The sequence below is a fragment of the Ostrea edulis genome, chromosome 6, assembly GCF_947568905.1.
Source record: "Ostrea edulis chromosome 6, xbOstEdul1.1, whole genome shotgun sequence".
Classification (NCBI taxonomy): domain Eukaryota; kingdom Metazoa; phylum Mollusca; class Bivalvia; order Ostreida; family Ostreidae; genus Ostrea; species Ostrea edulis.
This window is the reverse complement of record NC_079169.1, coordinates 52,569,248-52,585,876: the sequence shown is the minus strand read 5'-3', so window position 1 is coordinate 52,585,876 and position 16,629 is coordinate 52,569,248. Positions and strand designations below refer to the sequence as shown.

At 35.6% G+C, this 16,629-nt stretch overlaps 2 protein-coding genes across 4 annotated transcripts in view; one reads left to right on the top strand and one right to left on the bottom strand.

Moving 5' to 3' along the window:
• LOC125645444 (N-acetylglucosamine-1-phosphotransferase subunits alpha/beta-like) overlaps positions 1–9,233 on the bottom strand; it is a 43,345-nt gene extending 34,112 nt beyond the window's left edge. Inside the window, exons 1-5 of one of the 2 annotated variants that reach the window (XM_048870954.2) lie at positions 8,865–9,233; positions 3,951–4,036; positions 2,463–2,582; positions 791–808; positions 327–526 (exon numbers count right to left, since the gene is read on the bottom strand). In XM_048870954.2, the coding sequence (XP_048726911.2) occupies positions 327–526; positions 791–808; positions 2,463–2,582; positions 3,951–4,036; positions 8,865–8,990 (550 nt within the window). In that variant the 5' untranslated portion in view covers positions 8,991–9,233. The remainder of the gene's footprint in view (positions 1–326; positions 527–790; positions 809–2,462; positions 2,583–3,950; positions 4,037–8,864) is intronic. The other variant, XM_048870955.2, reaches the window with a different exon arrangement.
• On the top strand, positions 9,222–16,381 carry LOC125645445 (protein AATF-like). Of its 2 annotated transcripts, XM_056139961.1 has the most exons (15): positions 9,222–9,357; positions 9,892–10,053; positions 10,567–10,801; positions 10,902–10,973; positions 11,004–11,077; positions 11,175–11,267; positions 11,916–12,053; positions 12,217–12,319; positions 12,492–12,671; positions 12,806–12,914; positions 14,131–14,241; positions 14,601–14,737; positions 15,460–15,540; positions 15,633–15,704; positions 16,135–16,381. In XM_056139961.1, the coding sequence occupies exons 1-15, from the start codon at positions 9,279–9,281 to the stop codon at positions 16,214–16,216; spliced, it is 1,728 nt and encodes a 575-aa protein (XP_055995936.1). In that variant the 5' UTR covers positions 9,222–9,278; the 3' UTR covers positions 16,217–16,381. The 2 variants fall into 2 exon arrangements, with proteins under 2 accessions (XP_055995936.1, XP_048726913.2); XM_048870956.2 differs by having other exon boundaries at positions 10,902–11,077.
• Positions 16,382–16,629: the final 248 nt, after the last annotated feature.

Sequence of the window (16,629 nt, the reverse complement as noted above, 5' to 3'; positions counted from 1 at the left end):
AAACCAGTGGGGGGATATCAACTAAAGGTGTTTCAGAGAAGTAATTTCTCATATGTATTATTTGACAATGCATAAAGATGGAAATATACAGTCAGACGATCAACAAAGGTGATGTATCTGTGCAAGAAGTCACAAAAACCTACATCCTGGAAAACCTTTGTCATAACATCGAGCACCGTAAAAGAGATGTGTTTATTTACATGTAAGCAGAGCATACCTTAAAATGTTCCCAGAAAATCAAGACATGTCATGTCAACTGAAAAGCCAAAGTGAAATGCTCAAAACCTACACAACAGAAATGTTTATCTTTGTCACAGGCAGTTTACCTGGTTCTTTCTCAGTGAATTCTACCACGGTGAAGTTGAGGTTCGACTCGGATGGAGAGTTCACAGTGAAGGTCTTTGTAGCCTGCGAGAATTCCGACTTGAGTTTGGTCAGATCCTCCAACAAAGTTCCAGGTGGAATGACGGGATCCAAAACCAACAAGTTTGTGGCTAGGCAGTTTGTAAACACACATTTCTGATCTCTGTATAGAAGAGTTTATTTTACACATATCAGACATACGAATATTAAATTCTCTATCATCAAAACAAGCATTATTCACAATCAGATAACTTCTTAAAATTTGGGTTTTTAAAAAAAAAACTACATTCAAAATGTACAAACATTTCCGTGCCCCGTGTGATTATACTGTCCCATCACCTTTTGTTTCTTTTTTTATAAAGCTTTTGATATATTCAAATTCTCCTGGCATAAAAAGCACCTAGCGTAAGATGAATTAAACACTTACTCATTTGTAACTACAGACCTATAAAACCACATGGCTAAAAGCTTGATAAAATAAAATACAAGTATCTGAAATATATTAGTTTTCATGACTATAAGCTTGTCAATGATTCTTTTAAAAAATACAAGTATCTGAAATGTATTAATTTTGGCAAAGATCATTAACTAAATTCAGGTAACAATGCATGAACATTTTATGTTTCATAAAGTTTAATCTTATACACTAATCCTCAATTCTGGGCTTGACAAACAAACTCAGTGATGAAAATGAAGTTTTTTATATAAATCTTACACGAAAATACATGTATTATGTTCTCTTTTCCGGCCCCATCTTGTTATATACTTTTCTGGCCCCATCTTGTTATTTACTTTTCCGGCCCCATCTTCTTATATACTTTTCCGGCCCCATCTTGTTATATACTTTTCCGGCCCCATCTTGTTATTTACTTTTCCGGCCCCATCTTCTTATATACTTTTCCGGCCCCATCTTCTTATATACTTTTCCGGCCCCATCTTGTTATTTACTTTTCCGGCCCCATCTTCTTATATACTTTTCCGGCCCCATCTTCTTTTATACTTTTCCGGCCCCATCTTGTTATATACTTTTCTGGCCCCATCTTGTTATTTACTTTTCCGGCCCCATCTTCTTATATACTTTTCCGGCCCCATCTTGTTATATACTTTTCCGGCCCCATCTTGTTATTTACTTTTCCGGCCCCATCTTCTTATATACTTTTCCGGCCCCATCTTCTTATATACTTTTCCGGCCCCATCTTGTTATTTACTTTTCCGGCCCCATCTTCTTATATACTTTTCCAGCCCCATCTTGTTATTTACTTTTCCGGCCCCATCTTCTTATATACTTTTCCGGCCCCATCTTGTTATTTACTTTTCTGGCCCCATCTTTTTATATACTTTTCAGGCCTCATCTTGTTATATACTTTTCCGGCCCCATCTTCTTATATACTTTTCCGGCCCCATCTTCTTATATACTTTTCCGGCCCCATCTTCTTATATACTTTTCCGGCCCCATCTTGTTATATACTTTTCCGGCCCCATCTTCTTATATACCTTTCCGGCCCCATCTTGTTATATACTTTTCCGGCCCCATCTTTTTCTATACCTTTCCGGCCCCATCTTCTTATATACTTTTCCGGCCCCATCTTGTTATATACTTTTCCGGCCCCATCTTGTTATATACTTTTCCGGCCCCATCTTGTTATATACTTTTCCGGCCCCATCTTGTTTTATACTTTTCCGGCCCCATCTTGTTATATACCTTTCCGGCCCCATCTTGTTATATACTTTTCCGGCCCCATCTTGTTATATACTTTTCCGGCCCCATCTTGTTATATACTTTTCCGGCCCCATCTTGTTATATACTTTTCCGGCCCCATCTTGTTATATACTTTTCCGGCCCCATCTTCTTATATACTTTTCCGGCCCCATCTTGTTTTATACTTTTCCGGCCCCATCTTCTTATATACCTTTCCGGCCCCATCTTGTTATATACTTTTCCGGCCCCATCTTGTTATATACCTTTCCGGCCCCATCTTGTTATTTACTTTTCTGGCCCCATCTTGTTATATACCTTTCCGGCCACATCTTGTTATTTACTTTTCCGGCCCCATCTTGTTATATACTTTTCCGGCCCCATCTTGTTATATATATCTTACATGGAAATGTTATGTTCCTTTTCCAGCCCCATCTTGAAGCCTCGGAGTTCAGCAAGAAGTTGCGAGTCTGTCCCATTTACCCAGGTGTAGACAACATCAATAGGGAGGGGTGTGCACAGTCTGTAATAACAGCCAATCATAATTTACTTCATAATACGATTATAAATAATCACATATTTACAGTGAACTCAGTTAAAAATGATAATAAATACCTGGATTTTACAAATGTTATCTCTAAGTAAAACTATTATAATTATCAGTCTTATCACAATCAATACCAGCAGGCTTTAGTGTACAGCATGTAAAATGTTTTACTATAACAGTATGTAAACATTCAATAATTAGCAGCATTTAATGTACACAATTTAAATACTTGGCATAATCAGGTTACACTATATGGTATGTAAACATTAACTTTACAGTACTAATTCATACACTGACCTGGTGCTATGTAAACATTAACTTGACAGTAATAATTCATACACTAATCTAGTGCTATATAAACATTAACTTTACAGTACTAATTCATACACTAATCTAGTGCTATGTAAACATTAACTTTACAGTACTACTTCATACACTGACCTGGGCTATGTAAACATAAACTTTACAGTACTACTTCATACTCTGACCTGGTGCTATGTAAACATTAACTTTACAGTACTAATTCATACACTGACCTGGTGCTATGTAAACATTAACTTTACAGTACTAATTCATACTCTGACCTGGTGCTATGTAAACATTAACTTGACAGTAATAATTCATACACTAATCTAGTGCTATGTAAACATTAACTTTACAGTACTAATTCATACACTAATCTAGTGCTATGTAAACATTAACTTTACAGTACTAATTCATACTCTGACCTGGTGCTATGTAAACATTAATTTTACAGTACTAATTCATACACTGATCTAGTGCTATGTAAACATTAACTTTACAGTACTAATTCATACACTAATCTAGTGCTATGTAAACATTAACTTTACAGTACTAATTCATACTCTGACCTGGTGCTATGTAAACATTAATTTTACAGTACTAATTCATACACCGATCTAGTGCTATGTAAACATTAACTTTACAGTACTAATTTACACTCTGATCTGGTGCTATGTAAACATTAACTTTACAGTACTAATTCATACTCTGACCTGGTGCTATGTAAACATTAACTTTACAGTACTAATTCATACACTGATCTAGTGCTATGTAAACATTAACTTTACAGTACTAATTTACACTCTGATCTGGTGCTATGTAAACATTAACTTTACAGTACTAATCTGTACACTGATCTGGTACTAATTCATACACTGACCTGGTACTAATTCATACACTGACCTGGTACTAATTCATACACTGACTTAGTACTAATCTGTACACTGACCTGGTACTAATTCATACACTAACCTGGTACTAATTCATACACTGACCTGGTACTAATTCATACACTGATCTGGTACTATTTTGTACACTGACCTGGTGCGGAAGGATTTCCCTGCTATGTTATCGGTGTAGGAGTTGAACACAGCAGCATATTTCTCATGGCTCCACTCGATAACTGTCTGTAAAAAGATAAAATGACATAGATACAAAGAGTATTTATGAACCAAATAGGGCTTTTTATTTTGCATTTCTGGTGATTATTTTGGGGGGAGGGAGTGTTGAATAGTATACACCTATTTACTGACTATTCAGACAATAGCAAGTTTATTGTCCCCCAAAACAGTAACTATTTCCCAAGGCGCAGCCGAGGGAAATAGTTGCTGTCGAGGGGACAATAAACTTGCTATTGTCCGAATAGTCAGTAAATAGGTGTTTTATTATACCAAAGTAGACTTTACTTGTGTCAGACATACCAAAGTGAAGTAAACTAACATTCGGCATTAGATGGAATCGACCGAGGTGATCTGAGTGGTAAACTAATTACAGTTATCAGACTTTGACATCACAGAAAAGAAAACGCGGGAAAATATACATGTAGCATCCGTTAAATAGCCTCAAGACTATTTCCCTAGGGCAGATAGTTTAGAAACTATTTCACGGCTAGCGTTCTCCAGAAGAAATGGCAAGTTTATTCACCAAACATTTATATAGCAAAAACATTCTGAGGTATAATAATACATTATATGTACTACATTGTACTATGTACCAATCTCTGACCATCATGAGACAATATTGTATTGAGTAATGATATAAATAAGGTTGTACAAAACAGAGATACGGCAGACATAATTCCTGACCAGATATTGATCATGATAACCATTTTGTAAACAGGGTATAAGAGGAACAAAATATGGTTTATTGGGGGGATTCATTTAGGTAAAAGAAATAGCCATATTTATACCCACACCTTTTTAGAGAAAGTCAAGTATATTGTTGCTACCCTGGTCCCCCAAACTGGTCCATCCGTCTGTCTGTCAAACTTTCTTCTTCCTCAACTCCTCTTTTATTTAAAGCAGTAACTAATTAATCTTTTGGAATATAATAGGTGGTGTCCTGTAGATGTACAATAAACTTTCGGAATTTTCATTTTCACCCTGGGGGTCAAATGGAGGTTGAAAAATGACATTTTTCTTTTTAAAAAAAACAAATTTGGTTCCAAGAACTCCTCCTACAATTTACACAGTCGTCAAATTATCTTTTGTAAGATGATGTATATTGGTGGTGTCCTGTAAATGTGCAATAAGTTTTCAGAATTTTCATTGTCAGCCTAGGATTAAAAAATGATGTTTTTTCCACACAAAAAATCCTGGTTCCTAAAACTCCTCTTGCATTTTGTGCAGTAGCTAAATCATCTTTTAAAAGGCAATTTGTAGTGTCCAAAAAATGTGCAATAAGGTTTTAGAATATTCACCTTCACCCTGGGGGCCAATTGGGGGTTGAAAAACAAAGTTTTTTCTATCTAAAACCTGGTTTCCAGAACTACTCTTACATTTTATGCAGTTAAATTGCCAAATCATCTTTTGGGAGATAATTGGTGGTGTCCTTTAGATATGCAATAAGTTTTTGGATTTTCTTTTTCGCCTAGAGAGGAAAATGGGGTGAGAACATGATGAACAAAAATTGGTACTCAGCGCATTGTGCCATGTGTAACATGATCATATTGGCTTTGAGTTGAAATCTCAACCATTTTAAAGATATCTGAACAATCAAAAAAATGATGGGCAGTTGGGATGACCCCAGAGCACTTGCCCATCAGAATACTCAGTGCATCTTCATATGTGCAGCAGGAATAAATATGTTTTAAGGTTCAGGACTTCAATTGTTTTAAATATATTTCAACAATTATGAAATAGGGTTTGGGATGAGCCCAGGACACTTGCATAACATAAAATGCCAAGTTGTATTAAATTACCACTATATTTTCAAAATGACCACCACATGCTCATTATCATGTCTAGATAGTATACATTTACATCATTGCTATCGTTAGCCAGTGCCTTGTGCGTGTACATTTATAAAGTACAACATCTGAAATCAAGATGAACAATGTCATTTTTTACTAGCATTTAAAAAAAGAAATGAAATTTTGTTAAAATGTGATAAATTTTCACTATCAACAGTTTATTGATTATGACTAAACATCAGGAAAAACACCAACCCGGGGTCACATTAAGACAACACCCTGAGGCACGTATATTTCCTGATATTCAGTCAAAATCCGATTCTTCATGTTTATTACATAATACATGTATTCAAATTCCATGCACTTTTAATTCTAGAAGTGCATATTCATTTAATCTTTTTATAGCAAAGAGAACTTTAATATACAACAATACTAAAAATACAATGATTTACACCTATTTTATTTACATCATGGGTTTGGGTTTTTTTGTTTTGGAAATTGGGAAACAAATATGATGTCTGACATGCAGGTCTAGAGACCGAAGTAAATCAAGCAGACAAATAATCACAGAGTTTAGGTGCGTGCTACATTAAGGGTAAGTCAAACATAGCAGTCAGCTGGGTTCAATCACTGATAGCCAAATAGCTCAGTTGGTAGAGCACTTGAATAGAGTTCAGATTCAGGGAGCCCAGGTTTGAATCCCGGTCTGGTCTGTTGCATTATCTCCCTTCCTGTTACAGAAGCAAACAAAGAGTCACTAAGTTAAGATGCTGCATTAGGGTAAATCAAGCATGCAAAGGCTTATACTAAATTGGGGTACTACACCAGATGTTACAGCATCATAATGCTTTTCTACCATGTTGTATTGATCCCATAGGATTTATAAAGAATAAGTAAAACAGTTAAAGTAGGGGTCTAGTAGCGTGACATCATGTCCGCATCGAACTCCGGTATTGGTTCACGTACTATTATTATCAAACGTATTTTTACATTTACCTGAATGTTTTTTCATTTAGTAAAATGAATACAATAACACTCAATCACTTATATTTGAGAAGACTATGGCTCCAATCTTCTTTCCATTTTTTGTCATCTAATTCACACATAAAACCAGAGGTACATATTTGTTTAATTGATATACAGGGGTATTACTTTAAAATTATTTGTAAATTTAAAAAAAATCATGATATGCAATAATGCACTTGTGCAAATAAATAAAACAATTCTGCACTTGTTATATATTTGTTATCTTGTTATATATTTGTTATCTTCTATTATGTGAAAATCATCTTCAAAATGACTATTTTGGCCAAAAAATGTAAATATAAATTGAGATGCTGTGAAAATATTATGCTGAGAAAGGGCAGATTTTTTAAATGTATTTTAACAAGCATTCATATATGAACATAATATGTGAGTTTGAATGAAAAATCACAAGTCAAATTTTTAAAATATCCATATTAGTGGTGTTGCAGTGCCGTATTTTTGACTGCCGAGGGCCTATATTGGGTTCAATTTTGTACCACCATTATTAAAAAAACATGAAACTGTAAAATTTCACTTTTAATTATTTAGTTAGACATATTTATTTAATATTGGAGGAAAAAAATTGCAGCATCATACCTCAAACAAAATTTTATGGACATATTCTAGGACTTCTTCAATGAATTCTGATATTGCCGTTTGACAAATGGGGGTACACGTAATAAAAATACCATAATTTACTCATTATACTGACAACCCTCCATTTTTTTGTTTTTATCATACCCTCAAATGAACAATCTAAGTATTTAAACTCAAATTTTTGAGAAATCACAAGTAGGTCCAGGACTAGGGACCTACCTTAAGTTATTGATGGGCTTATGCAGGGGTTGAAATTACAGTCCACCAGACTGCCTGAGATGATCTATATCTCAGGTGAGCAGGGACGAAATTTCATATGATGGCCCAGTTGTCAGGCTAATTCTAACAGCCAATGTACAACAACAAATGCCATAAATAAGCTTCATTAGTAAATTCATTAATTATACATGTAATTGAAAAACACCACAAATTCAAAAACAGGGCTGGCAGAAATTGCATAGGACTGGCAGATTTTGTGCAGGGCTGGTACATAGATTTTTAACATAACTGGCAGATTTTGAACCATCTTCGCTAGCCAAGGGTTTACGATCCTCTCCACTTCTCTACAACCCTTGGCTGCGTTAGAATCATTTTCGTAGCTTTGAATGGTGTCCTCTAGCGGATGGAGAAAACAAACTGTTTGATTTACATCATGTTCAATCAATGCAAATGCGTTTTTCAACTACACTTTGTGTGTTGTTAAAATAGAAATAGCTGCAACCAGCGAGTTACACTGTTTTATATGCAAGTCATTTAAAATCAGTTAAACTTTTCTTCGTAGGCAAAGCCTCATTGCACAGTCTACACACCACCATGTTGTATGGAGACTATAAAAATCTGATTAAATGTAAGCATTTTGAAGACAGTAAATAATTATTTGCACATTCCTTCGTCTTGCACAAGTTCTGACGTAACACGCTCTCTGCAGGGGACTTAGCCTACATCCAATCATCTGCAGGATCAAATTGTTGTCACGAAAATCGTGCTAAAGCTGCCAAGGGTTGTAGAGAAGCAGATCATAAACCCTTGGCTAGCGAAGATGATTTTGAACAGGGGTGGCAGATTTAGAACAGGGGTGGCAGATTTTGAACAGGGCTGGCATATTTTGAACAGGACTGGCAGATTTTGAACAGGGCTGGCAGCTTTTGAACAGGACTAGCAGATTTTGCAGATCTTGAGTGCAGGCAGTCCTGTGCAGCTGCTGTGACTGGCTCTCCATCCCTGGCAAAAATTTTGCACAATATTTTTAAAAATATATGTACACGAGGAAGTCCATGAGAATGCACTTTTTCAATTATTTATAATCATATATTCAGAGAAGTTGAGTCAAGTTAGCAACAATTCTTGATAGGATCCCATACGCCCACGTCACTATCAGTATCATGTAAACACCGGCGGATAAAAACAATGATTTTTCTTACCTCCCCAAAGTGCAAAGCCGCTACGATCAGGATGACAGCTGCTGTGATAACCATAAAAATCCCATACTTGTGTGATAAAATATCATAAACCTTTTTTTGTATTACTTTCTTCAAGTTTTTCAGCATAATAAAAACTCGTGATCAACCCTGACACTCTTTCATGGGAGCTGCCATCTTTGGACGTAGTGCATTGTGGGTATGCCACGCGAGTTTGTTTACCTAATTTTTTTCTATGAAAATCAACCAAATATCTGCGGTACACTAAAGAAACACAATTTTGCAGAATATTCAGAGGTTTGAAGCGTTCACAGCGTTTTATTCAGAAGAAACAACTTTAAAAGTAATCTATTACTCGGAATACCTCGTAATTTTTTGTTCGTGTATACTCGGGTGTCATATGGTCAACAGGAAAGCATGTCACTGAGAGAAGAAATAGCAAAGTTAACCACCCCAGCGCCCGTTTTCTGTGACCCAGAGGATGATCTCGAGGATGGTAAAGTTCAATTAACATATTGTGTATGTAACAGACAGGGTTTCCTCCAGTAGGAATAACGAAGCGTCTTGTCCTACAGCTGTAATTTCTGAGATATTTTATATTTATCTCGGAGCTTCTTTTGTAGAAGGCACAGGTCCTTCGGTCCCAATACTTAAGTAAAAATTACTTGATGTTGAGTGTGTAACAGGAAAGGAGAAAATGTAATGGACCAGACCGGGTTCGAACCCAGGCCCCTGAATCTCAAGTGCTCTTCCAACTGAGCTATATCTATGAGACAGCTGTGAGATTCAGGGGTGCGGCCTGGGTTCGAATCCCGGTCTGGTCTGTTGCATTTTCTCCTTACATGATTATATACTTGGGATTTTAGTGAACAACTCTACCTTTACCTCTACGTATTTCTTTAAAAAAAAAAAAAGAATTCTGTATGTGAATAAATATATATAATGACATGGATATTTTAATAATTTTCCTGGAATTTGTTATGTTGGGACTTCTACTATAATCAATAATCATAGTGATATTTTTCTCCAGTTACAACAGCGAAACTAACAGAGAAGGGGGAAGATAATGAGGAGTTCTCTCCCTTGCCAGCCAGCAAGTTAAGACGGAGAGTGGCAGTTCAATCTACTGACACTGAACAAAAGTACGCTGGACGGAAAATTTCACGACAGAAACTCACAGACCTAGAGTCAGGTAAAAAAGTTATATACAGCTTTCGTTGTTTTTTATCTCATTTGAAAGTTTTAAAATTATTATACGGTGTTACAGTTGAAAACTCTGTATTTCATATGTAGACAAGATTTCCAAAAAACATTTCGATATCTTTACCAATTGAAATGATAGCCATTTCCTCGTGAAGGTGAACAATGTGCATATGAATCTTGATAAATATAGTATGACTTTTTAATGGCTAGGAATTCCAACAGAAATGAAAGTAAAATGCAAATATAAAAAATAAATTTCATTTCAGAAAATACATGTTGGTATCAATTGCAACAATTAACCCCAGCATACCTTTACATGAAGTATGCTGGTGTAAAGCACAGTTCATGCCCTCAAAATGAAATTCATTTCTTAAATAACTCTATCACAGAAGCAGAACAAGAGACACACACACAATTAGATGTTCTTGGATGGATGATGGAGATAAGTTTGATTTGAGAATGTAAAAGAAACATCTATAATAAAGATTTTTATGTTTGATAGATGACAGTGGATCTGAGCAGTCTGCAGAGAATGAGTCTATTAACGGTGAGGAAGATGATGATTCATCAATTGAAGAGGAATCCATGAATATTGAGGAGGAAGAGGAGGAGGAAGATGAAGAAGATGAGGCTGTGGACAGTGAAGCAGAGGAGGAGGAGTTGTCTGCCCTTGGGTCATTCAAAGTCAAAGTGCAGTCAAATACAGAAAAGGTTGAGAAAGAAGAAGAAAAATTCAGGTTGGTAAATTCTTGAAATTTTTCAAAATAGACATTTATGAATTTGTCTGATGTTTGTGGGAGAAAATGACTCATTTTGAAGTATGGCTGTGGTTTACAGTTTTGTAGATGATGGTGATTACGGTAAGTATTATGACTCAGAAGATGAAGCTGTGGATCAGAGCAACGATGACGATGATGATGATGACCAGAGCAATGATGATGATGATGACGACGACACCAATAATGATGATGGATTGGAGGAAGGAGGTGAAGAAGAAATGGAAGAAGATGAAGGTAAATATATAATCAAGTAATTTAGACATGTAAATGGCATTTTATACAACACAGTAACAACAGAATACATTTCATTAACAGAACATGTTTATTTCAGTTTCATCACCAACTGAGGGAGGGGTGAGCAGTTTCTCGAAGTCCAGATTAGATGAGGAGATCCAGAAAGGAGAGGCAGCCAGACAACAATTAGGTCAGTTATTTTAGCATCCAGACAACAACTAGGTCAGTCATCCAGACAACATCTAGGTCAGTCATTCAGACAACAATTAGGTCAGTCATCTAGACAACAACTAAGTCAGTCATCCAGACAGCAACTAGCTCAGTCATCCTGACAACAACTAGGTCAGTCATCCAGAAAACAACTAGTTCAGTCATCCAGACAATAACTATGTCAGTTATCCAGACAACAACTAAGTCAGTCATCCAGACAATAACTAAGTCAGTCATCCAGACAATAACTAGATCAATCATCCAGACAATAACTAGATCAATCATCCAGACAACAAGTAGGTCAGTCATCCAGACAATAACTAGGTCAGTCTTACAGACAACATCTAGGTCAGTCATCCAAACAACATCTAGGTCAGTCATCCAAACAATAACTAGGTCAGTCATTCAGACAATAACTAGGTTAGTCATCCAGACAACATCTAGGTCAGTTATTTTAGCATTCAGACATCAAAGAGGTCAGCAAATATTAATGGAAAATGATGAGAGAAAGTATTTCACCTTTTTCACCCCTGATTTCTTTCCTTCTGAAGATAAATTTCTCAGCAGGTGAGCTTTGCAAACAGTGATGGTATCATTCTATATGTATAAAGTTCTGAATATTACACAGGTCTGTGGGACAGTTTATTGGAAGGAAGAATCAAGTTCCAGAAAATTCTGACTGCTGTCAATCAACTTCCCCAGCCAGACACCTGGAGAGATTTCGAGAAATCAGGGGAAGACAACTTTAAGGAAAAAGCATCCTCGGGTACATGGATTTCTATAATAGAATTGAATATAAAATTATTAGATACACAGACGAGTATTTGTAACTTCCTGTGGAATGTTTAAACGATCCTGCTCGGTGTTTTTACAACACAACCTGTTTCTGAAGCTTGTCTATACTGTCTGCTGTTTTGGTGTAATTCCAGTTCAGAGATTGCTAGAGAATCTTCTGCAGAAACTGATCCGGCTACAGTCTGTCCTGCTTTTACAGAACTCTGAAACTCAGTACATTGAGTCTGGACAGAAAAAGTAAGTGTGAAAAAACTCTGAAAACATCAATTGAGAGGAAGAGGCTCATGGAATCTGAAAAACATGGAGTTTCTCAATTAATATGATGTTAAACATGATAATGAGAGAGAGGGATGTTTGAAAATGTTTTATAGATTTACTGAAAGTGTATAGTTTAACCTGTGTGTTATAGACCAGTCAAGAAGGCGGAGGACCCAGATGATGAGGAAATAACTAGCGAGTCTGACTCAGAGGAAACCAAGCAGTCAACAGAAAAATTCAAGCCACAGAAGAGCGCAGCAAAAAGGAAACTCACAATGGAGGAAATCCCGGAATTCCTGGCCAAGCGGCAAAAAGACTTCCAGAGTTACAGGTTTGAATGCAGATCAGTTTTACTACTTTTTGAGTACCACCCAGATTCTTCTATGTAGTAAATTAGGTAGATTACCTTTGATGTTTCTTGAAAGTTGTTTGAAAATTTGGTTCAGACTTTCACTTTGATTTCAGGAATAACACTTTAGAGAAATGGTACGACAAGACACGCCTCCTTGGGGGTAAAATCTCCAGTAAAAGCTTCAGTGGATTCGAACAATCGGCTCTGAAACAAATAGAACAGGTAGGATTCAATGTCTGCACTGTTGCTTGAAATGTTTATAATTCAATTTTACATGTAACATGCAATTTGTTTGGCTGAGCATACTGAAATTTAAAATTTAGTGTATATTGTACAACAAAGTGTCAAATACACTTAATTCTTGTTAAAATACAGCCTTTTGTGGTTTTAAAAATGTGGCGTACAAGGAATTTGGCTTTGAATTGAATATGGATCATATCAATCAATGATTTGATTATAGAGGTGTATTTGTATGTTTTTAATATTTATTTGTTGTTCATTTATTGAACACCTGAAAATATTTTTATGATGTGCATACTTATCATAGGTAAAATATTTCATTCTACAATAAAATACAGCAGCTTTTGAATAAAAAAATATAACCATTACGATTTGCATAAAACACTTCTTTTTACTATTTTATGTTCTTTCACTTTGCTACTTAAAATTTCAATGTAAACAAAAGAATTGAAAGTATATTTATTTATTGAGCCTCTCATTATTCTGACTTTCATAAAAGTCATTGCTTCTTCAGTCTAATCAGATGTACACACATTCAATTGTTTTGTTTGAAATTCAAAGCACCCACTTTTATAGTGATACATAACTGAAATCTATAAAAAAAAAATTACAAATGGAATACAGCACTAGCGGTAATTCGTATTGTTTCCTTTGTTTAAATGTATCATGGCGTACTCTGTTTTAACATTTCACCGTTGATAGAAGGTGACAACTAATCGTGTAATCGCTTCACTAATCACAAGCTTTCAGTGGATTATCAGGAAATTTGACACTCTATGACGGACGTTCTGAAAACAGGGTGGCAGATGGTGGCACACAAATTTGGCATTATAACGGAAAATTTGTATAGCTGGAAAAACATGGCAGTACAGTGAAAGTAGCAATGATACAAGTGGCAATAATTCGAGAATTCATTGTAGTTCCGATGGAGAAAATCCTTATTTTACTCAGCTGTACTTCGGTGTCTGTGTAATCCAATCATCACCCTTCCTTATTTTACTCCGCTGTACTTCGGTGTCTGTAATCCAATCATCACCCTTCCTTATTTTACTCAGCTGTACTTGGGTGTCTGTGTAATCCAATCATCACCCTTCTTGCATAGTTTGCTGTTTCCATGTCCAATCATCACCCTTCTTTCATAGTTTGCTGTTTCCATGGATACACTGTATTACTGGGTGTTGTTTTTTTTTTGTGTTAGATCATGACAGACAAGGACAGGCTGATCAAAAGAACTCAAATGAAGCGAGCTAGCTACCGAGTTCTGGGAAAAACAGAGGAAACCCACACATCTGCAGATCAGGAGCAAGAGGTAACCCTAATTATTCATCCTTTCTCTCTCTTCCTCCTCCTCTCTCTCTCTGGCAACAAAGCGAATCATTCCTTTTGATATGTAATATCATGCTTGGACATTTTTCACCATTCAGAACACTATGATGGTGAGGATTTTAAGTCCGGTCTCTAGAGTCTTGACAGCATATCAGGATCATGTTTCTGACATGAAATGGGCGACATATCAGGATCATGTTATTGACATGAATTGGGTGACTTGAAATGCAGCTGTTCTGAAGACAGGCAAATAAAACCTCAGACAACTCGTAAATGAGTTCAAAATTGAATGCATTTTTCACCATAGACATCATAGCCATGTCATCGTGCTTCATATTTCAGCTGGAGACTGAAAGGAAAAATCCCGAACATACACACGACCCCGAGATTTTTGATGACAGTGACTTTTACCACCAACAGCTGCGGGAACTCATTGAGAGGAAGACGTCGGACATCAATGATCCCATTGCCCTCAGCAGGTAAGACACATGTCTTCTCTCTCTCAGTGTAAAATTGGCACTTCCATTGTTCAGAAGAATACAATAATTATATGTTGTTAGTTTGTTGCCAAATACAATGATATTATTGCCGTGGTTATGCTTAATGTGAAATAGGACATACATATTTGACAGGGTGCAATGTACAGGGTTAAGAAGAGGGTATTTCTGATTTTTACATATGTTATCTTTCATTGTATAGCAATTATATTTCAGATCTAATAAATGGATGGTGTGATTTTTGTAATCATGGGATCATTTTGAAGGGTTCGTCAAATAAAAATAATCCACCATAGAAATTTACAAAATTTTGATTATTGCTTGATTTATTTCCCCTTGAATTTTACATTGAAGTCTATGGAAAGAACATGTTTTATGGTAAAACGTTGCATTAACTTTCTTTTCATAAAAATATAAAATAGAATTAATCATTTACCACAGGTATTTTAAGAAAAATTAGATTTTTCATTTTCATCAAGAGTGGATAAGTCTTTCAAAAAAGTTCAAGTGCAAATTGATCAACTTCTACTCATTTACCAATCATCTGAATTTAATGTACATGTATTTTACTTTCATCATTAATTAACAATTTATCAAATGGTTCAAAATTATTCATTCTCCTTTTGTTATGATACATTGAATGCCTTGATAGTTTATATGACTTATCTATTTATTTATGATCTGCAATGAATTTATCCCCCTAGACAATGGCTGGAAATCCAGAGACTGAGAAACAAAGTCAAGAGAAAAGTGGAAACAAAAGCCTCTAAAGGGAGGAAAATCAGGTGAACTTCACAATCTCCATCAAGAACAACAACTTTCCGTAACAGTGTAGCAGTTACCTCCCTTTTCATGCTGTACTCTCTTTCTGTTATAGATATCATGTACATTCAAAACTTGTCAACTTCATGGCGCCCAAAGAAACCTGCACCTGGACCGATGAAGCCAGGTATATTTGTACTTATCCAGAATTTAGGGTTTAACAACAAAATCTACAAGAGCAACATTTGATAGAAGACTATATTTAAGAAATATATTTCTTTTTTGAAAACACATTTTCAAAAATGAAATTTCTTCCTTATTCTTACATTCTACTCTAATTTTTGTCAGAATCCCCAGCCATTAATGTAAATGTACTATATTTATCAAGATTCATGCATGCATTGTTTACAACTGTGTTGCATTCGTGAGGAAAGACAACTATCATTACAATTTGTAAAGATATCAAAGGCAAAAACATTGGAAATGTAAATATGAAATGGTGTACATTTGGCAATGTGCACAAATGTAATTTATTTCTTTGTTTCCTTGTTAACTTTGTGTCACTTTAACATAATTCTGGTCAAAATAATGCTGTATTTTCTCTTTGCATGTAATAGAGATGACCTATTTAGGTCTTTATTTGGCCAGAGAAGCACCACACAAGCAGCGTCCTCTGATGAGAGCGCGGTCAGCAGATGACCCTCTCATGAGACCATGGTTAGCAGATGACCCTTTGAAGAGACCACGGTCAGCTGATGACCCTCTGATGAGATTGCAGTAGGCAGATGACCTGCTGATATCACCTTTGGACATTATTATTAACTGTAAAATGGGACATAATAGTTTATAAAATCAAACCTTTCATTTTGTTGTTTGTTGTAAATTTATTTTAGTGAAAGGTTAGAATAATAAAATGTTTAATATCTAGTCATGTACACCATGCTATTGTTGAAATGCATTTACACAATGTCTGATGCCGGGTCTTTCGTTCAGGTTATGCACATTATTACAATAATAGGTTGTATGTAGTCAATTTCAACATTTTTAGACAAGGTTTCCCCACATAAAATTAGGTAGAAACAGTAGTTGTTGATATGTACATGTTCTAGAGA